Source organism: Cryptomeria japonica, chromosome 5 (assembly GCF_030272615.1).
Source record: "Cryptomeria japonica chromosome 5, Sugi_1.0, whole genome shotgun sequence".
Lineage (NCBI taxonomy): Eukaryota > Viridiplantae > Streptophyta > Pinopsida > Cupressales > Cupressaceae > Cryptomeria > Cryptomeria japonica.
The window spans coordinates 917,090,667-917,113,775 of record NC_081409.1 but is presented as its reverse complement, the minus strand read 5'-3'; the positions used below and the strand labels follow the sequence as shown (position 1 = coordinate 917,113,775).

The 23,109-nt window shown below is 36.1% G+C and overlaps 1 protein-coding gene across 1 annotated transcript in view; it reads right to left on the bottom strand.

Annotated features, from left to right (window-relative positions):
• LOC131066239 (AP-1 complex subunit gamma-2) overlaps positions 1-23,109 on the bottom strand; it is a 152,426-nt gene that overhangs the window by 9,329 nt on the left and 119,988 nt on the right. The window contains exons 10-12 of the mRNA XM_058000947.2: positions 20,200-20,322; positions 15,548-15,643; positions 4,108-4,235 (exon numbers count right to left, since the gene is read on the bottom strand). Of these exons, the coding sequence (XP_057856930.2) occupies positions 4,108-4,235; positions 15,548-15,643; positions 20,200-20,322 (347 nt within the window). The remainder of the gene's footprint in view (positions 1-4,107; positions 4,236-15,547; positions 15,644-20,199; positions 20,323-23,109) is intronic.

Genomic DNA, 23,109 nt, shown 5'->3' with positions numbered 1-23,109 from the left:
TAAATAGTTAGTCTTCTGTTAAAATATAATCCCTGTTCCCTTTGTATGACTGAGTCCGGGGTATAAACTACAACATTCAGAAAGTACTTGGAGCTCAGAAATTCGGTCTATGTTGCCCAAATTTCTTGCTAACAGGTAAAAAAGAGTTAGAGGAGATAGCAACGCACCTACCACTACCAGATGAAGTCATCATACCCCAATAAAGGCAAGAAGAGACCACAACGGAGTCAAGAGATCTTTAAGATTGGAGTAAATAGAACAAAGAAGACAATGAGAAATAGATGAAAAAACCCCAACCATACAAGTTCAAGTTGAGGTCTATCCCAAGAAAGTAGCTGAAGTCAAAGTGCAAGACAGTCAAATTCATATTGAAAAATAAAAAACATTCCATTACAAAGAAGCATACAAGAGCAGAGTGGGAAGAGATAGCAAGACACCTACCACTACAAAATGAAACATGGTTTATCTATCCGACCAAGTGTTAAAAGTCACTAGAACCACCCTCAAATGAGGAAGAGTGAGAGATAGGATCTAATGATTCATTAACAAAATCGTATGAGTAACCTTTGAGGCATCAAAGAGTTGTTGATTTAAGAAGAATTGGTAATTAAGGGACCGAGCCAAAAACTCTTAGGCCAAGGGTGTATAGAAAAGAACCTGAAGGCAATACAAGTGTGTGGAACACTAAATTAGAATGGGTTGATGTTGGTGTTGGAAATAAGCCACACCCGGACCGACAATGGACTGGTCCAAGAGGGGCCAGTAGATCAGTGGTAGAGCACTCCAGCAGCGTATGGAAGGTCCTAGGTTCGAGTCCTAGCTGGTCCATGTCTCAACATGGTATCAGAGCCAGGTCCAGGCTAGGAGCCCCAAGCACACGAGAGGTGTGGCTTAAGGGGGGGTGTTGGTGATGGAAATAAGCCACACCCGGACCGACAATGGACTGGTCCAAGAGGGGCCAGTAGCTCAGTGGTAGAGCACTCCAGCAGCGTATGGAAGGTCCTAGATTTGAGTCCTAGCTGGTCCATGTCTCAACAGTTGAGGATTCTCACATGGCTGAGAGTACAAGAGAAGCACCATAACACTTGAGTCAAAACTCTCTGGTGAGCAAGTTCCAAGCACTACGGTTGCATCATAAGAAAAAGATGGCGACTTCGCAATCAAGCCCTAGTATTGAGTGGCAAAAATTGCCCAAATTCACAAGTACCAAATCAAAAGATCTAGTGAGGTATTGCAAAACCTATGAAACAATTTGGGCAACAACTAGCCAAGATGATATGTTGTACTAGATACAATCCTTTTCATCCACCTTAAGGGTATAGCCATTGATCGATACACAAAGATTGAACCAACTTCCACAACTACCTAATAAGGTTTGAATAAATCTTTTTAAGGAGTTCAAGCTACTCCACGACAATAATGAAAATGTAGCAAAAAATCATAACACAAAGAAATGTCAGAGCTGATAATTATAGGATCAAGGAACTCGTAGTAAAATTTAAAAAGAACCAGCTTCCTTCATTAAGGAAAAAAGTGAAGGTAGTACCACCCTCGTCCTATACAGAAAACCTATAATCAAGCAATGGACAGAGAGAGTGAAGACAAAATCTCCTCTAGTGGTAAGAGAAAAATAGAGGAAGACGAGAGTTTAGATAATTGCAGCAACGATAAATCTGGAACAATACAAAAGATTGAGAAAGGATATGATGCGAATGATGAAGGAACTAATGGAAAAAATAAGGAAATCGGTAAAGAAAGCAAATAAATTTGGTACACAAAAGGTAAAGGTGAGAAGGTCCCAGAAAAATGCTCTGTGATATTTGTCATGGGTCATTTAATCAAAGAGTGCCCCATACAACCTGAGTAGGTCCAAGCAAGTGCTCTTCACACAAGGAGAGTAGTCTACTCCACCCAACACTCCATCAAAGCTGCAAAATAATAATAATACATCTCCAAGCAAGTACCAAAACCAAAGATGGGGAGGCCAAATTCGAATACAATATGATTCTAAAGGATGTCCATTGTAAAATGTTGAAAATGTGATGAATGGAGACAATTTGCAAGAAACAGATATAAAAACGAAAGCCCAACATGATTACTATGCAAATGGTGTGAACCTAGAGACCATGAAGACACTAAATCTCTACAGCAAACGGCCAATATCAACATGATTGAGGTAGAAAGGCATAATGGAGCATTGGTTATTCAGAGGGAAACAAAAATACAACATTATTGAATGAAACAAAGAAGTATGTGGTATGTCCTCTTCTAAAGGGAAACAAGAAGAATCATTTATTGACTATTTAGAGGGAAACCAAAAGAAAGAAAGACAGAAATTGTCCATGGATGACTAAAATTAGCTCAATGGGGCTCAAAGAGCAACACTATAAAATACAAAGTTAAAAGTCCCACAAGGGAAGAACAAAGATAAAAGATACAAAACAACATGTGACCACAAAAACAAGCGGTCAAAAAATAGGTACAAGTAGCTAAGAAAAGGATACAAGAATCATGAAGAGCAAAGAGCAATTGCAAAGGAAAACTAAAGAACATCAAATAACACTGTCTAGACTAGGAATGGTGAAATCACTAGTGCCATCATTGATCACTATGAAGGGGCAATACAAGATATCATAATCCCATCAAGGAATGCTAAGGGCTAGGAGTGGTACTCCCTCTAAGATCACTCCTAAGTCCTAACATCCAAAAGAAAAGTATAGTAGTGTATTAGAGAGATTGTTACTTGATTCTCAATAGAAGCAATAATAACTCCCTCAAATCTCATCATAAATGAGGCATTTGAAAATAAAATGTTGTTCAATCCCAACCTCTTAGAGGAAACAAAGACAATAGATCTGATCGAGACAAGGAACATGGTTATCTATCTCAATTGGTAGTTGATGAAAACACGCCCTCCTTTGGACTGGGGAAACCTCAAGCCAAGTGACCAATGATATTGGAGATAGTGAGGACAGCAAAGACAACCATCTTCGACCTATAGGAAATGCTCAAGATAAAAATGGGCAAAATGGGAACACTAAAAGGTGGAGTCGATAAAATATAAGGCAGCAGTGGAGAACCAAGCTAAGAAATCTCACAAGAAGATTTTATTAACTATTGAGCTGTTGAATTAGATGACTTTCTTGAATTTCATCTAATTAAACATCAAATAAATAAGCCAGAGCTTGACTGATATCTATATTTGGAGAGACCACATTGATGGACCTAGAGGACAGAAAGGAAGGTACCAAACAGTAACACTGGCACGAAGTATTTTTTATTCAGGTATAGTGAAGTAATTGCTTAACACCTTTGGGTTTCCTTCACTCCATGTGTATGCAAGAACACATATACATGCGTACATATATTAATATGCATAGATTCAGGTTTAGTTCCTTTAACCATGTAGTATTAAATTTCAAGGCTTATTTGGAAATGTTTTGATACTGATTTATTTCATTCAAATCATTATATAATCATCTTCATGAAATACATACATAATAATTCAAAAAATTTGAATGTTAATGCATGTTTGGAGAAAGGCATACACCCAAATGGACGTTGAAAACATGTGGCAATATCCACACCTGTATACTCAAGAACAGACCATGGCTCCTTCGAAGTAAATGCTTCCCAAGAGAAATGGAATATACAACAAAAAAAAAACTACAGAAGCTAATCCACAGGTGCATATATCGGTATCTCACAAATAATTTCCCACAAAGAATCCTCAAATACAATTACTGTCAGACTGTGTAAGTGAAGAAAGTAAGCTCTGCAACCTCACAAAAAAACAAAAATCTCAAAGGAAAGAATCCATTTAAAATAAACTCAGATGTTATCGTCAACATTTGGATTAGTGATAAAGAAGATTACAAATCATGAAGCAATATCAGATATCATCGAAACCATTCTTAACGATGAATAAAACTTAAACAAAAAATTGAATATCACCATGAATGATATGTCATTTTAATTTTATTTTTTGTTATCGTTCACTCATTTATGTTGTTTTGTCCATACAATAAGTTAATTGAAATTGACTCAATCTTTTAAAATTCTATCAACACGAGACATCAAATGAGGGTACTAAAAATAATTACTCACTCTGAGCAAGGTGGGAAACGAGATGATAACTTCAACAAGGATGTTAAGGTCATTGCTCGGGTAGTCATGTCTGTTGATGATCCTTTCAAAACTGCCTCTATAACATCCACCGCATCTGATTCTGTTACCTGTCAAGATTTTTGTCAAACAATGCAGGATTATTTCTTAAATAACTCAGCCCTATAAATAGTTTGAAACATTAGATGCAGGTGGGCAATAACAACATGAGATCAGATTTGAAATTACAGTTCTACACTTTAATGAGGGGTGAAGAACCCTAAACATCAAACCTTCACATAAAAGAGGCATCCATGGGCCCAGCACAATACAAGCTACCAAAAATTATCATAAGTTAAATTAGGAAGACATACAATCACAAAAAATATTGTCTACATCCCTTCCCCTCAACAGCCAATCAGATTTTATAAATCATGTGCCCTACAAATAAAATCACAACTAAAGTTGGGTAAAGAAACCCTCTCTGTGGCTATACAGCTCAATGGGGAGGCTCAGTTAGTCATTCATGAATGCTAATATATATAGAGTACATGTTAAATAATCAAAAGGACAACATAAACTTATCTCATTAATGTAATAATGCTGAACATCTCCCAGTAAGGGCTTATAAACATGACTGGAAAATCTTGGGATGAAATTCCTGCCAAATGCCGAGGCTCACTGACTGAATTGTGAGGGCATGTAACATTGACAATCAGACCTAAGAAATGCTTTTCACAATTGATAATTCATTATTTAATAGAAAATTGTGAACTTTTACTCTTTCATCTTCAAAACTTGAAAAAAAATACAGCAAGAAGTCCAATACTTCTGGCCATGAGTCCATAATTTCAAATAAGTGATGTTAGAAAGCCTAAAATTAAAGGTAATATAATGTATGTTATACAGAGCAAGTAAATAGGCAATACTATAAAAGCCTCCCAATGAAAACTACATTCAGTTCGTGAACTTACTAAATTATAAACATAAAAACCATGAAAACAAAACCCTTATAAATTGCCCCAATACCTTTATGCCAAAACAGCAAAACAACTCTATTAGTGACAATATCCAGTAGAGCTATAAACAAATAATTCCCGGCAGTGTGTTTCTTACAAGATCCAAGATGACCTGTACACAAATCCAACTGCCACATCAACCTGTGTCTGTTATTCATGACCTTGGAGGGCCAAAAACCACACCATTCCTTCACCTTGGAAATAAACTATGGGTGCCAATAGCCATAAGATTGAATTGTGAGGGCATGTAACATTGACAATCAGACCTAAGAAATGCTTTTCACAATTGATAATTCATTATTTAATAGAAAATTGTGAACTTTTACTCTTTCATCTTCAAAACTTGAAAAAAAATACAGCAAGAAGTCCAATACTTCTGGCCATGAGTCCATAATTTCAAATAAGTGATGTTAGAAAGCCTAAAATTAAAGGTAATATAATGTATGTTATACAGAGCAAGTAAATAGGCAATACTATAAAAGCCTCCCAATGAAAACTACATTCAGTTCGTGAACTTACTAAATTATAAACATAAAAACCATGAAAACAAAACCCTTATAAATTGCCCCAATACCTTTATGCCAAAACAGCAAAACAACTCTATTAGTGACAATATCCAGTAGAGCTATAAACAAATAATTCCCGGCAGTGTGTTTCTTACAAGATCCAAGATGACCTGTACACAAATCCAACTGCCACATCAACCTGTGTCTGTTATTCATGACCTTGGAGGGCCAAAAACCACACCATTCCTTCACCTTGGAAATAAACTATGGGTGCCAATAGCCATAAGATTGAATTGTGTGCAATTTGGCAGAGAAATAGGATACTCGCCTACCGGCAAGAAAAAGAAGTGAAGTCTACTAGAAACCCTGCATATGTAACGCAGCAGATTTAATAGGGTGGTCTGAATTGCTGGGATATTCTCCTTGAACCGAGGATCCTCTTATTTCCTAGCGGCCTTTTCATCCTCATAGTGCCCAGCATCCATTTCATTATAAACTGCATTCTCAAGTATTTCAATGTGGGTAGTTTTTTATTAACAGATTGCACTCAAAAAGATGATGCATCTTTCCATAGATGCTACGACTATGTTCATAGAGGGACTAGAGTTTACATGGACACCAAAATTCTCATTGAGAAATTTTATGCTATGTTCAAAACCATGGTTATAAAATCATAACAATCCAGGAGAGTGTTAAGATGGATACAAGACCACTTATCATCAAATTGAAATCTGTGTAGCATGTTGCAGTATGCAAAAAATATTATTTATTATAAAGGTTGTTCATGGATATAGAAATATATAGTTTTCCAAGATCCAAGAACCCCTTTTGTTCACTTAATAAATGAGCAAGAAATAGGTTTAAGAATAAGAAATTGCAAATTGAGAAAAACATTTAGATTCTCAGCCATACCATATGGCTTTACATATCCTCCAAGCAGTTAAAAGTAAAACAATGTATATGCAATAAGGTGATGATCAATTTGAAAATCAAGAAGCTACAATGATGGTGTTATCTGTTATGGTGTTATCTGTTAAGGTGATTACTAGCTAGACTAGTTCCAATGTGCTGACTGCAATACAATTAAAATATCGATCAGAGTTTATACAATTTATATGATTTGTGGCAAATTCCTGGGAGATGTCTATCATTGCTATTTGGTTGAAGAAATTATAAAGTTACTTGTGACAAGGCTAATGACAAATTCGTCTAGGAAAATAGCATTTCCTTCATTAAGTTGGAAACTCTGCATCCAAAAAAAGACATGCCTTGCCATGTTACTAGAATTTTGAACAATAACCATACAGATATTTGAATAGCAAATTCATCAAAGTGGAGGACACCACCATTAAGGGATATATATAAGTCAATAATACACTAGTAGTCCTCCCCAATGGTGAAAACGCAAACCTAATGGAAGAACAAGTCTTAATAAGCTAGCCATAATTGGAACATATGCACAAGAATTATTTGTGTAAATGGTCAGATTTTGTATTGACAACTAGTATAATAGCAGTAAAAGAAAGAAGGTTGCTTTTAGGTTACTCCCAACCAAGACATCAAATTTCTGTATGAGACCCAACTTCTGGGTTTTGGTTTTACACTGACCTTATTTCTTGCTCAACGAGGTGTATATCTATAATCCTACCACTCTCTAGATTCAAACATGTAACTTCCTCTATGAAGTATACATGCCTTCACCATCAAGCACACTCAGACCATAAATCATATACACTGCATTTACCCTATTTATTGCTCAACAATGCCCTACCACTCTCTAGATTCGAACATGTGACTTACTCTATGGAGTACACATGCCATCAGCATTAAGCACACTTAGGATGTACATCAAGTACCCTCCCAACCTGTTGTGACGTTTTCACACATCGCCCCATTGCAAATGGGGACCCATGTTTTTTTTGCTTTTTAGGGTTTGTTTTTGGTCTTCTAGGGTTTTGTTAGTTGGCCTTTGCATTTTGAACGTCGCCCAGGGGATCACATGGATAGCAAGTCCGGCTTGAGTGAGGTCTTGATCCTGAAATTTGGCTAAGTCTGGAATGTCCTGATCCTGAAATTTGACTAAGTCTGGAAACTAAAAAAAAAAACCTCCAAAAACTAGATTTTGCAATATAACTCCTGGAGGTCTGAAACCACTCTCAAACATCCTGAAAGTATATATGGAATATAACTTAAAGTATAAGTCTTTCTTATACTTAAATGTTATATTCCATAAAAATTATCCTGATAGAGAGTGCGAAAAGTCAAATTTCGCTCGTGTCCTTCTCCAAGGGTCCAAAGCGAAAAGCGCTCCTGTCCCTCTCCAAGGGACCAAGGCGAATCGCTCGTGTCCCTCACCAAGGGTCCAGAGCGAAAATGCTTAGTTGAGCCATTCCTGACCTTGTTTGGACGAATCGAGACATCAAAGGCATGGTGAAGGACGAAATGAGCATGATAGAGCATCCAGACTTGATCAAAAACAATGAAATGATGAAGTTTTTGCCTAGAGGGTCAAATTCGCTCCTGTCCCTCAGGAAGGGACCAGAGCGATTTTTGGTATAAATGATTTTCTGGCTAGGTTACAAGCAATGTTAAGGCATGGACGAATGGAGTGGAGTATGACGAGTCCGTTGAATATAAATTTAGAACCTGACAAAGTGAAATAAGAGCCACAAAAGGAGGATCGCTCCTGTCCCTCTCCAAGGGACCAGGGCGATATAGTGAATATATTGCTTTTCACTCAAGTTTGAAGCCGATCCAAGTCAAGACAAGGTGGCAAAGGACATTTCACGGCGTCTTCATCAAGCACAGGCACTCGAAGGTCGTTATAATGGAGAGATTTGCACTCTAAGACCTAGATCGCTCCTGTCCCTCAGGAAGGGACCAGGGCGATGTTGGATATATTGGCCACTTCATGCAAGTTTTACGTAAGAACAAGATTTTGTAGGGTCTTAGAAGGTCCATGGTGCCTTTTGAAGATGGTATACGAAGATTTCAAACGTAAAATAATCACCAAGTTGAACATATGGACCATATCGCTCCTGTCCCTCTCCAAGGGACCAGGGCGATTTGCTTTGGACTCTTTATTTTGCTTCAAGTTCAAACTAAGTTAAGACTTCACAAGGTTATACAAGGTCCAAGGCGTTCTTTGAAGATAATATGCAAGAGTTTTGAACGTCCAAACGTTGCTAGTCAGGCTAAAAGACTCACATCGCTCCTATCCCTCTCCAAGGGACTAGGGCGATAAACATCCAAAAGGCACCCATGAACGCATGCAAGATGATCTAATTCGGAGGACCCATTAAAATGATCGATATTGAACGTGAAGATCCAGGAGTTGAACGTAAAAAATGCAAAAATCACGACTAAATCATGGATCGCTCCTGTCCCTCAGTCAAGGACCAGGGCGATGAGGTACGTATTATTTCATTTTCAAAAGTTTGGCGCTCAAACACATTTCTTTAAATTTATTTTAAATGCTAAAATCGATGGATTGCAAATTTAATTAAAAATGGCATTTAAAATTTGCGCTTGATATTTATTAATTATTTTTGCCTTTATAAAAATCGAAATTTATTAATTTAAATAATAAAGGCATTTAATAATTAATTATTAATTAATAAAAAAACAAAAGGAGCGCTAAGGTTATGAGGTCGGCCTTGTTATTGATGTAAAAATCGTTTTAATTGCTTAATTTTTTCAAAGTCGGCCTATATGGTAATTGTGGTGAGAGCGCTTATAAAGGAGAAGTGAAAATCATTATTTTCACATTATCATTTCACCATCTTACATGCAATCTTGGAAGGAGAAGTGCGAGTTGTGTGTTAGAGTCATTTCAAGCAAAGGAAGGCGCCAAGATCATTCAAGGGGAGGAGCGAATTTCAAGGAGAAGGTACAAGCATTATCAAAGGAGTTCGAGTTTCAAGTTAGGCAAACTTGCCAAGGACATTGAAGATCACGTCAAAGTCATCTAATTTCAAATTTTGCCTAGGCGATTTTCCTCATTTTGCATTTTAGAGTTAAGCTCTTAAGTGAGGTATGGCAAGATCTCTTGTTTTAATTTCGAATTTTGATCGTCATTGCCTTAAGCTTGAATTTTGAATTTTGAATTGTATTAGCCCAATTGTTTTTTTTTAGGAAATAATAACTCAAGGATTTATTATGAAGTTTCCTAAAAATTAATTTAATCTATGCTATTTGTTGCAAAATCATGGTACTAATTTTGAAATGTTGTGTAGGCATCAAATGGAGATCTCATCAAGGAAAATCAAGCCGGATCAAGGACGGTCTTCGCCGGGACGATCAAGCCAGGACAGGGGCGACCTCTCTCAATCCAGCGTTCCGAGGCGAAGTACATCATCATCTTGCAAATCAAGGACAAAAGGAGTTAGGACAAGAGTTAATTAAAGATAGCCTCTCAACGACATCCAAATTGAATATCTAGCAAGCTACAAGTGTCAGATGAGGTGGCATCCTAGTCATCGCTCCTCCAGTCAGTGTGGTCCACCTCAGCATGTCCAGATTCAATGTACTTAACTCATGGAAGGTGGCACAAACTCCGATGTACCTACCCCGACTATCCATTGGTCGATTTTTCTAGAAGGGACATGTGTCCAAGCAATACAATTTTATCATTGGTCAAGCATTAAATGTTATGTAATGGTTGTAACAAACCCTAATTAGGGTTTTCATTGTAAAATCTTGGCCATTGATCTTGAATTGATCTAAGCCATCAAATTGTATTGTGGGCACTATATAAGCCCAGGCATTTCATTTGTAAAGGCTAATTAGCAATAGCTAGAGAGTTAGAAGATAGTTGGAATAGTTAGAAGATAGAAATAGAATAGCAATTAGAGTAGAATAGGAGGACAAGGCAAGAAATTGTTGCCATTGATTGTAAACAAACTCCATTTTCATTGAAGTAATGGTGAAGTGTGTTGTTTCTTGCAATTTGCATGGTTTCTTGTTGAGTCTTCAATCTTAGATGGTAGATGATTAGATGAATGGAGGAAATGTGATTGATTGATGGTGGAATTCGTATATCCATACTACTAGCAGTTTGTTGATTGTAGACTTGCCTTGCGTAGTCAACTGGAATCATTCAGCCTAAGCTCAATTTCAATTTGTTGCCTCTTCATTGATATGCATCAACTTGGATGGTATCTATGCCTGCGGTGATGATTTGAACATCATAAAGCTCCCTTAGAAGATCGCACTAGTCTTGTGTAGATGTTCCATTGATGTCAAAACAAGATCTAGTTAGAGTTTCATCAAAAAATCAAGTCATTGCTCCTACATTCTTAGTATTAGGATTAGATCCTCTCTTCGCCCTTATCCTTTTTCATTTTTTCAAATCTAAGTTAGTAAGAGCCTGTGTCCAGCAAAGCAGATCGGAAGTTCAATCATCACATGTAAGTCCCCTTGTGATCCCAGCAAATCACATCATACCACTGGAGCTTGTCCACACGTGGAGACCCCACTAAAAGAACCTTGGAGTCTACCTAACTGATCCTTTACGCGAATCTTCAGCAGTTAGAGACTATTTTCTCAAGAGAGGATAAGATGCCTTTAGGTATTTTATTCTGTGTATGATTGTGTATAAAATACACGTCAACACAACCATAGTTACAAGACTCAGACAGTGCAGGCTTGGCAAGTTGAGTTTTGGCCCAAACTCAGACTACAAGCAAGGGGAGATATTGGTTGGAAAAAAAATCTTACTTTTCTATTTCAATCCAATATATTTAATAACAAAAATACGTATCTGATTCATTAAAAGGAGTAGAGGAAAAAATAAGGCTCTTATTTTATTGGAAAAATAAAATGTGTTAGGTAACTCCGAACTCCTCCATAGGCTGATTCATTGAACAGAACAGATTAAAAAAAAATAGAGGAAATTTAAGTGGAGTAGAACTCTGATTAACAGAGTTAGAAAATGTTTTAAAACCCCAAATGAGAATTGGGAGTTGTATTCTAAGATACCAGGTTCTCCCCTTGGAAGGCTGGATCCTGGTCCAGTTCGAACCTGGTACTGGTCCTGGTTCAGTCCGCTTGTAGGTCCGTCCAGGGTGCACCGAACGGTGTGCCAGTTCGTCCAGAGTGAACCCAGATGCCCAACCCAGCCATAAACAAAAAAAATGCATATTATGAAAAGGTCAGATTCTATTTTTAACCTTCATGATCTGCATTATCAAAAACGGAAGGAGTCAAACTTGCCATGGGACAGAGTGGGAGTGAGACATGCCCACAAGGTACCTGGGAAAGCAAGGACATACCCTAGATGTTCAATGATGTGCCCAAGCACTCCCAGCCACACCAAAAGCCCAGTCTACATTTTTCAACATTTAAATAAAAAGCTTTTTAAAGGCCTACAAACACTAAATCTGACCAGTATCATTCATTTCACAATCACAAATCACAAAAACAACCAATAATATCATTCCTCTTTGTTAAATTTAGATCAGGTTTATAATAGACGGGTATTTTAGAGTTTAGTTTTGATCACAATAGAATATAAATAGACTCCAGTCTGATTTATATATATTTGATCTACTGCTGAGTATGAAGAACTATCTGAAACAATCTACTTGTATGCTGTTATATTGATCTGCAGATGATATGCTAAATCTACCGTATGCTGAGTGATTCCAATTTATCACATTCAATCTGATATTGTTATTGTTTCTGCTGTCTGTACATAGTCATGAACTATATATATATATATACAGACTGCAGTATTTGACTTCCCACGATCTATATGTATATATTCACGTATACAGTATATTATCGACTTGTTGATATCTCTTTCTAGTTACCTTCCAAAGGAGATATATCATACTTATATATGAAACTCGAAGTCTTCCTAAGAGGTCGTGACTCTTTACTAAGAGACTGATGGCTATTGAAGACAAACCGATTCACAAATGTAATCGGGATAATAACCAAACCGATACAGATATAATCGGTTTTGTATAATTAATAACAAACAATCATAAACGATATTAACCAATACACTAATAGATGGAATCAGTTATGTAAAACCGTTCATAACAAAATGTGATGCAATACGATAATGGATATGCACGTGATAGCAATTATGTCATATAATCAATCAATAATCGCAGGTAGTCTATATGATCTGAACATAATAATACGAACAGGAACAAGTAAGTTGATTACACACAAATGTCTAAGGCCGACAGGCCAATTAGACATTTGGATTAGCTAGGTTGGTCAGAGGAATCCAACCGTAGCTATAATATCTTCAACACTCTTTGAGAACTTACTATATGTGCATTCCAAATTTCATCTCCTTCCACACAAGCAACAAGACTACAAGCAAGGGGAGACAAAGATGTGGGATATAGAACCAGAGCATACTAACTTGGATGCTTCCACTTCTTAGCTTGTTGCATTTGATGACTTAGAAAGCGAGAACACTATTAGTGCAAGTGTAACTGGCATTGGCATTGCTCGTGGTTCATCTAATGTAAATGATGATGATGATGATGATGATTTAGAGAATCCATTCGATGATTAAAACTTAAAAGTTAAAGTTCCAATTGTTGAAAGTTGAAACAATGAAACAGGAACTCGATATTATTATTTTGATATAGAAATTGAAGTTATGATGCTATGATAGTATGATCATGATGCGATGATTACAAGTTTATGGCGGTTTTGTTGTTTATATGATGCTATGTGATATTCTAATATTAATTCATGCTGTAAAAATTTTGCTGAACCGGCGAACCCAGTTCTTGAACCCGAACCCGAACAGGCAACTTAGTTTGTAATGAGAAGAGGAAGGCTGTGAGAAGTCTTGTCCGTGTCCAAGAGAGTATACAGCTCCTGACAGCTTCTAAAAGATGAACAGCCACACAGTTTTCTTCAATGGTGTTGTTCCTAAGAAGGATAATTGATATTAGCCACAGGGAAGTCTAGTGGCCAATGAAATGAACATGCCATACTGTGAAATCACTGAAATGACTCCTGTGAAACCCACATCAATTGCCATGATGAAAAATAAATATTGGCCAAGGCAACAATAACTGAACACCTTGTGACTTAGGAATGATCAAATTATTGGTCACATGTTCCAAGAAACTCAAACAAGTTGAAGGCCATGTGAACAGGAAAATCATCTGATCTTAACTTGCTAGAATAAAACAAAAGCCAAAAAGTAACTATCATTCAGAAATGAAGAACAATCAAGGAAAGATGAAACGCCAACTCGATGCCAAATATTACTTCAACAAACAAGACATCAAATCATATAGGAACATAGATTTAACTGCCATCAATCCAAGAAAGAAAATTTGTTGCCAATCAGTATACCTTCAAAAAATTGTTGCTAAGAGGAAAAGAAATTTCCAGCCACAGGTCACAGGAAAATAGTCTCTAGATATTGCTAATAATAATCACAGTGTCAGCTCCAATTACGGTTTATGAATAGCTTCAAGATAAAAATCCAATATAAACGATTATATTGCATGAAGCGATAATAGAAATTTTATCATATCAGTATAACATACTGCTTTGTATTTATATTTAAAGCATCCCCTATATTTGCTGGAGCCCGTTATCAATACCTAAATACTTAAAACATAGGCCTTCTATAACTAGAAATACATAGTCTACCTAAAGTAATTTGAAACCAAACCATCCTATAGCAACTTAAATTTAATCCCATGAAAATCCTGAAGCAATTTTTAAACATTTGATTGCAAAGCTACTAGTTTGAAACAAGTAATAACCCTGAAATCTTCATGCAGCAACCTTTAGGAGGCTAGTTGATTGAAGCTACAAAAGAAAACACACCTAAAAGAAAAGTTGAAAGGTGAAAACAAACCAACAATTATTTTTGGTGATGCAGGATTGCTTGTAGACCCAGATGTTCCTGCATCAGAGGGCCTTGTTAATCCTGCTCATATCTTTGACTATTAGTATTGTCTAAACCCAAAACTTAAGAATGGTATCATAGCAAGCTCTTTCTTGATCAACTCTTTTTCTTTTATGTGGAATGTTTTTAGGCACACTGCATTTGTTGCTTCTCAGTATATTGTACTTTTCTATCCATCTGGCTTGCTTTGGTCACTCGCAGACATTATTAAAACCTCTTTTTCTTTCTTTCTGACAACTCCAAAACACGGCATGATAACCACACTTTGCTACCTTTGATAATAATTATTATTTATTAATAAATCCATAGCATAGCATTTTACTCTTGCTACACTGAATTTATAGTGCTGTAATGTGGTACACCTAGCAGCTCTTGCCAAAAGTCCTGCTCGTCATCTATGAAAGTGGAATTCAACAACACATTCATAAGTCAAAAACTGGTATCAGGTGCAGCAGAACATGAAATAACATTAACCTTGTATTCCATCCTTTTATTAAATTTGTTTTAAAACACTTAGCCCAAATCTCCCTCTGTAAGGCTATAAGAAGTTGATAAAAAACATGTCCTGAAATGATATCCTATTTTTCAAGTCTGAATAGATGTCAAAGATGGATAGAAAGACAGGTTAGCCAATGTCTCAATTGGTTAATCCTTACAAGCTAATACAACTATCCAAATTTAATGATCCAGAATTAATTTGAACTCCCAATTGGATGCAGATAAAATGTCTACATTTTCAAACATAGTTTTCATTAAAATAAAACTAACAATTGGAATGGGCCATAAATTGGGAATTAGGAAGAAAATGAACCTGTTTGGTCAGTAGAATCTGAATCCACAACTCACAGTTGCTTGCAATCAATTTCCATGCATGAATGAATATATGCAACCATGTTTTTATGTGTCAACTTTCAAACATCAGATGTGGCACGCTATTTGTCAACTTACATGTTGATAATTCCCATTATGCATGTATAAGCTAAGAGTCCAATAGCACAGGCACACACAGATGTACTTACTGTCAAAGGTTCCTCCCCATCTAGTTCACCAGCATGGTTTACCAGCATTTCACCATACTCACCAATACACCAAATGGTAACACGAACAAGACTTTCCTGATGCAAATGTAACCGAATGTTTGTCAGGATTTAATACTTCAAAAAGTTTCCATGCATGTTAAATCAAGCCAAGCAGATTTAACAAGGTAAAAACAAATTTTCTTATCACATGGAGGAAAAAAAAAATTGTTATATTACAATGAATAGCAATGTTAAAAATAAAATGGTGATATATGTTAAGCCATTCATCATATACATTATAGAACCATATTACATATCATTAGAGCTAAATAGAGAATTAACATGAGTGTTGATACAAAAATTAACTACAAAAGAATGATTAAAAAAATACTTTTCCCCTCAAATTAGACACAGGTGAAACAACATTTTGCCATGGGTGCGGCCTTAACATCTTAAAATTCTTTCACGTTCAAATGCATGGTTGGAAAAACATAAAGGTGGTATAAATGCAGTGGTCAAGCTGATGATTTGACATCCATTTGCTGTTCCTCATTATCGCTGGAAAGTTCTTTGAGCAATCTTCCCTTCATTTCAGGCATGAAGAATGTCAAGAGAAAGCTGAGACCATTTATCACACCTAAAACTATTGAATAACTCTTGGCACCAATACCCTTGATGTAGCCAGGATCCATGGCTGCGTTATGAGTGTTATGAGTGGCATATAAAAACCCTCACGAGAATTTTTTTTCTTTTTTATATAATTCTCTGTCTTTACCAGTGCTTGTCCATAGACCATGGCCAGCCAGCCCCAAGAGGTTGGGGAAACGCACCTGCCATTTTGCATTTTTATGATAGGGGTTGTTTCCTAGCAATCAGTGCATCCCTGAAATATCCCACAGACAGTAAAAGCCAGATTTTCCCAGGGGACATATCTCAGTGGAACATAGGTTGCCAACAATGAGTTTCTATATTTTTTTTATGTAGCTTCAATTAAATATAAAATGAAATACATTTTACACTGTTTTAGCCTTTATTGGATGTGAAGCTCTATTCATGTTAAAAAATGAGAATTTTTTTTCAAGATATGAATGTTTTCATTCTAAACCAAAAATTACAGTTATCCCCCAAATGCAAATGAACATACAAAATTAAGAACCAGATATAATGATATCATTTATGTTTTGCTTAGAGAATTATATCTGTGATTGAATACAGACTGGAATGTCTGTACAGTGATTGGGATACAACAAGGTCAACCTGGAAAAGAATCCAGGCTCTGTGATAGTGCAATCCAGTGCACTGAGACATTAACAATTTGTCAGCAAGAGCAATCCTTATACTTTATTAATTAAACATTGATTCCATGCCAATCGAAGTGCATAACCTGAAAAACGCAAAATGGCTTATCAGGAATAGAAAGACAAGCCTCACCTCTTGAGAAGGATACTAATCTGTTTAGAGCATGCTCTCACCAGTTATGGATTGAGACTAGCCAGCCTATTCCACAAGCTGATAGATTTGTCACCTTTACTATCTCCAAGGACGAAAACAAAAGAGCACTCTATTTTAGGGTATCCTATCTGCTATGAAATCTGAGGTAGATAAATTGCATGAACAAAGATTTAGGGGGCTTACCCAGTACCATTTCTAGCACTTTGGTCGGACATGTTTGGTTCTTTATGTGTGGCACTGCAGGTTTATCATTTTGGATTCATCCCCAATAGCTCCCATCCCTCTAGCACAATTACTTAGAATATTTTGTTCTAGTGTTTCTAGCTTTTATATGGTAACATATTGTTTCTTTTAGACGTTAGAGTTTAATTTTCAACATTTCTATTGTTACCTGTTGTATTTTACGGTCCCATTGACCTACTTTGGTCATTTGTAGACATTAATATAATTCATTCTTTCTTTGTCAAGGACTCAAGATTGAGCCAAGGATATGTATCATTGGCACATGTTCATAATGTGATCTAGTATTTACTTAATGTATTTTTCATGTGTGTGAAGAGATAACCAAAGTCCCACCTATGCAGGAATCTTTCTTGTTTGTTGTAGAAATGAGTCCTAAATCTCTAGTGACTGCTACTTCACTACCACTTGTAGCTCCAATTAGCATCTCCCATGCTCTGGAGTTGTCTCATTGTCTGGATGCACCGTTGCACAACTACACTAATAACCTGCTTCATTATCTAACAACAATTGGGAATTAAAGACTTCAAGCTTTATTAGTACAAAATGTAAAGAGAGACACATTCCAGAAAATCTACAATAGACTCATAGAAATCAACGTTTCAGACCACAATTTGCAGTCCATCATCAAAATAAATTATTGATTTTACACATAAGAGACCCTTATATTGATTAACCACTATTCTATTAGATGAAGAGATCAATACATAATAACCAATAATTAATGTGTGGATAAATGTCCAATCAATTATATTCCACATCCCATTAATTATTGTCCATCATGCCTACTAAAATTATTAGGATGTTTCATGATCCCAATTGAGAATTGGAATCATGACCTTGTCAAATGTTCCGAGATTTTTTAAATTGGAATAATTATTTTCTAAGATAAAATAGTTAGAAACACACCATCCCATTGTAAAATGAAAGATTACAAATTGACATCAGTTTGTAAAGGTGAGACCCAACTAGTCTTGGTGATCTTACAGTTTATAAAATTTAAATAAACCACTATACCATTAGATGAAAAGATCAAGACATAATAACCACTAATTAGAATTTAGTATTATTAAATATTATGCATTATCCCTATTAAGATTATTAGGATGCTTCATAATCTCAATCCTGAATTATAATCATTACCTTATCAAATGTGAAGGTTGAAACCCAACTAGACTTGGCAATCTTACAATTTATTAAAAATCAGCTATATGCTTTGTCATGTCCCCTTCTCGAGCATAAGTGTGCAGATGGCCCTTATAGCCTAATTCCATAATTTTCCACTAGGCTAGTGGGATATAAAACAAGAAAATTAATTAAATAATTAAATATTTAAGTTGTTGAAAAGTAAAAAATTAAATCACAACTTCTATTTAATTATTTAGAAAGGTTTTACAAGTGATTAATTTAAGTGTCACTAGGCTCATGGTACAAAAGGTGATGAAAAGGACAGCTAAATTATAATTATATAACTCATGGGAAATTAAGCCCAGAAGAAATAATTATTTTTTTATTTCTTCAAAATAAAGTTTTATAAATCCAAGTGTCTACATGCTTTCTGAAATAATTTCTTTTTGCAAAAATGAACATGCATTCTTCATCTCTTCCCGAAGACAAAAACCCTCTGAAATTTTAAAGCTTTGAGGACGAAAAACCCTCCAAGTTTTCAATGAAGTCTCATTCAAAGATTGACAAACTAGTTCAATGGATTCTTGGTTTCGGTGCTTTCAATTTTGGGTGTGAGGATTCAATTTTTTCAATTCCCAATATTTGCTTCCAGTTGATTCAATTTTGGACTGTTATTAGTTTAATATTATTGATGAAAAAGAATCGAAGACTTTTTGGAAGTATACATTAAACTCTTGTAGCATACGTCAGTGGGTCCTTGGTCACTAGAATTCTACAAAGCTTCAATTACCTACCAGGATTGCATTCTAGTTGTTGTCCATCCTGCAAGCAAACGACATGTTAATAACAATTATGATGCCCTATGAAAGGTCCAGATGACTTAAGCCTAATTGTCACATGGTTGTTTTATTATAACTGTAACTTAAATTGAAACCATTTCCATCTTATTGTTCAAAAATTGACAGGTTTAGTGGCAACAATTTTCTATAAGCCCATCAAAATAGGCATAAAACAACCCTCACCCTTTGAATCTGTTTAGCAATCCGTGTGTATTTCCTAATAGAGACTTCATAAAGAAATGCATGTCCAGAATGCTTCTCATTTGAGGATTCTATTTATCCATGCCTTTGATAATTCAATTGCTTTTTCTGAATTCTCATATATATGGTTTAAAAGGCTACTCTATCCGAGCAATTGTTCCCATCAAGAAACAGATGTCCTTACATCACAGATTCTCACATGAGAGAGTCTTAGCTTATAAATTTGTTGTTCAAACAACCATAAAAGATAAGATTTTAAAAAATAAGCTGAGGAAGACTAAAAAAGGAAACATGAATGGAAGATGTTCTCGTCATTTAAGTTGACCAAAAGGACATGTACATGAAGACATTAACTAATAATCATTAAAAGGATGCAGGAAAATAGAGTCCTTGCTATATTTAAAGCTTGAACTAAAAAAGTATTCACCTAATAACACACCTCAACTGCAAAGGAAGTCAAATCTAAATTTATGCGAGCAATATTCTGGAAAGCTAGAACTTACTACCTGTAAGGCTTGATTTAGGAACAAATTCAATTAAAAGACAACTCAACTACAGTCTAACAATAAAATCTAATGATATCTGAAAATATTAATTAGCAGCATTGATACAGAACAGAAAATGACAAATATAAGTTTTATCAAAATGTCTGAAAAAATCACAATTAGATAACTTCAAAACTAATGTACACAATCACTTTTTTCCATCTACACCATAAAGAGGCAATTTTGATGAAACACAAGGTCAATCATTAATATTACTTTAGAAGGAAGAATGACTGGAATCTCTCACATGTTCATTCTGATGCTGCAACGCTCGATAAAGTGACCTCACAGTATATCCTTGAAGGTCCATTGCATTGCTTATTGCAACAATAAGAGTATGGCATACATCATCTGTGACATAACTCCCAGCCTGAAAGCATGAAAATGGAATAACAGAAAATAAATTGTTTAAAACCCCTCTCATGCATTTTAAGAAGATCAAATACTAAATATAAATGAGCATAAGTAGCAGCATTTCTTTAAATGGAGAAGAATATAAGCTTAGCAGTGGATGAGCTTTCTGCTGTCATGGATCAGAAACTATTATTCAAAGATTGAAAACATTTTCTTATCAATATCGGTGCCCATCAGAATCTGATGTGCAAGACAACCAATTTATTACAGCACATTTCATCTAATACTAATACTAATAGCACACCGTAAAAAATTTAATGGATTACCTAAAAAACCACTTAAAGCTATGTTTATGATCAAATCTTCTGTTACAATCTTACCATGATCTGGAGCCTAGTACATAACTGACTATGTCCAGGGAAACATGCCTGTGCCATATATTGGTTTATAGACAGGTTAGGTGTATGTAGAGGGAAACAGAAAGTTACATTTGAAAAGGCTTTTTGATCAGAAGAATATATGTTTGATCAAAATGTGCCATCCTATAGGTGTTGGCATTGAGTTGTCATTGATGTCAACCGGTATTGCAAGCTACCGGTGGGGTATGTCAACTTGGTATGAAGAAAATTGAACCGGCATAAGGAAGATTAACATGAAGGCTTGTCAACCGGTATGGTGGAAGACAAGTAGGTATTGAGATTGTTAGTGACATCACCGGTAAGAAGTGATATGAAGTTGTGTGTTGGCATGACCAATTGTAACCAGTATAAAGAATAGTTGTTTGCTTGTGATAAAGGTTGTGATAAAGAGGCAGAGTGACAAAGCGATCACAAACCAAAGGAGGTGAAGTTGTGCTACCGGTGTAGTGTACACTACCGGTTAGCAAAAAGGAGAAGGTCTCACCGGTAAGGGCTTGTGCCGGTATGAGTTTGATGAATGATCAAATTTAAACCGACCTTGTGTCGGTGAGCTAAGTGTATGCCGAAGTGATGCCACATGGAGTTGAGGTGGCAAGCATGCAGATGTCGGTGAAGTTTCTATCGACATGTTTGTTGGAGTAGTTAGGCGACATTAAATGAAACAACCACAAATCACGGGTCGATAACAGATCAATGTGGCTCGAGGAAGAATGAACGACGGAGAAAGATCAGGGAGTTGTTGGCGCCTAGATCGAAGCAAAGAAATCAGATTGCAAGAGGACCTCGAGAAGGAAATAGCTGGATCATAAATGAGTCGACAGATTTCAAGGCCGAAAATCATGGTCGAGTTTGTTATTTCTGGTAAACATATTATGGACAGATTGAAAACGCGTGATGGATTATTCCTCCAATGCAAGTGTGTGATCCAAGGCGGATCGGATCAGATTGAATGCAGATTTGGTCGGTAGAAGGAAACCCTAGCCACTCTCTGTTTGAATTGTTTTTTGGCGGGAAAGCTTCAGTTTAAATATGGTGACCTAAGACAAATAGTGTTGTTGCTAAAGAGTGAAGAAAAGAGTGAAATCATTGTATGAAAGCCGAAGAGATAAACACTTGAAGTGTTTGTGAGTGAAGATTGTACCGATAAGGAGAAGAAGGGTAAACCAGTGTAAGGAACAAACCGGAAAAGTGAGCATAGAATGCAAAGGTGACAAACTAAAAGAAGCAGTACCTGACAAAGAGTGACCAAGTGTGATTTGAATTCAGCAAAACAGAGGGAGAGAAGATTGAGGAGAGTTAGAACCAGCAGAAAGGCTAATTTGCAGTATGTGTTGAGTCGACAAAAACCGGTAAGATAGAAACCGACAGTGCAAAGCTTTGAAGGGTTGCAAAACTTCATTTGCAGCAAGGATCTCATTTGTATATCTGAGTTTTAATATTGTTTTCACTGAGTAGGTGCTTAGTGCAGGGGTTGTAGCTCCTTTAGGTTGTAGCCTATAAATTGTGCAGGGGTTGGTGCTCCTTTGAGTTGGTGCTCATAAATCAAGGGTTGGTGCTCCTTGGGTTCGTGCCCTAAAATTTGTAATCAAATCTTTTTCATTGTGAGGCTAGATTGGAGCAGAAGATCTCCAGCAACTATTCTCACTGAAGTTTTTCCCATATTGGGTTTTCCTCGTACATCTAGTGTTATGTGTTGCATCTTCATGTGTGTGAAGTATTAATTCTTTAGTTATTTCTCCCATACACATTGCCTGCATTGCTTTGGTAACCGGTTTGCATCTTGTGTATTTCATATTGAACCGGTATAGCTCTGATTAAAGAATAAGTGTTTAAATCACTGATTCACACCCCTCTCAGTGATCCATTGTGTCCAACAATAGATTCACCAAACATCATGTGATATACAATGTTGGCTTTATCATGGTTCATGGCACTCATGGTCAAAACGGCAGAGCCTAACTCTCAGCAAACACTAACAATGCCAGCCCAACCTTTGAATCTAATAACAGAATTCTAACAGAAAATGACAACCTAGGATTTCAACTGACAAAAGGCAAACTATAGCTCTTCTAGTAAACATTTGGTCTATCTTTGTTCTCTACCAGATAAGTAGATCAAGGACTGAGATACTAAACCCCAAATGGTACAAGAAGATGATAGAAGATACCTTGCAGTGACAAGGAGATGATATTGAAGAACATTTACAACATGAAGAGGCCAATATGATTGATTACTTGGCACAACTTTTGCAGTATTTCCAATCTCTATGAAAGCACCTATTAGGTAAACTTCGATATCCAATCTTGGAATGAAAGAAAGATGTTGACTGTTAAGTTAATTAGATTAATTAAGTAGACTGATGATTTAAAGTAAGCATGATCTCT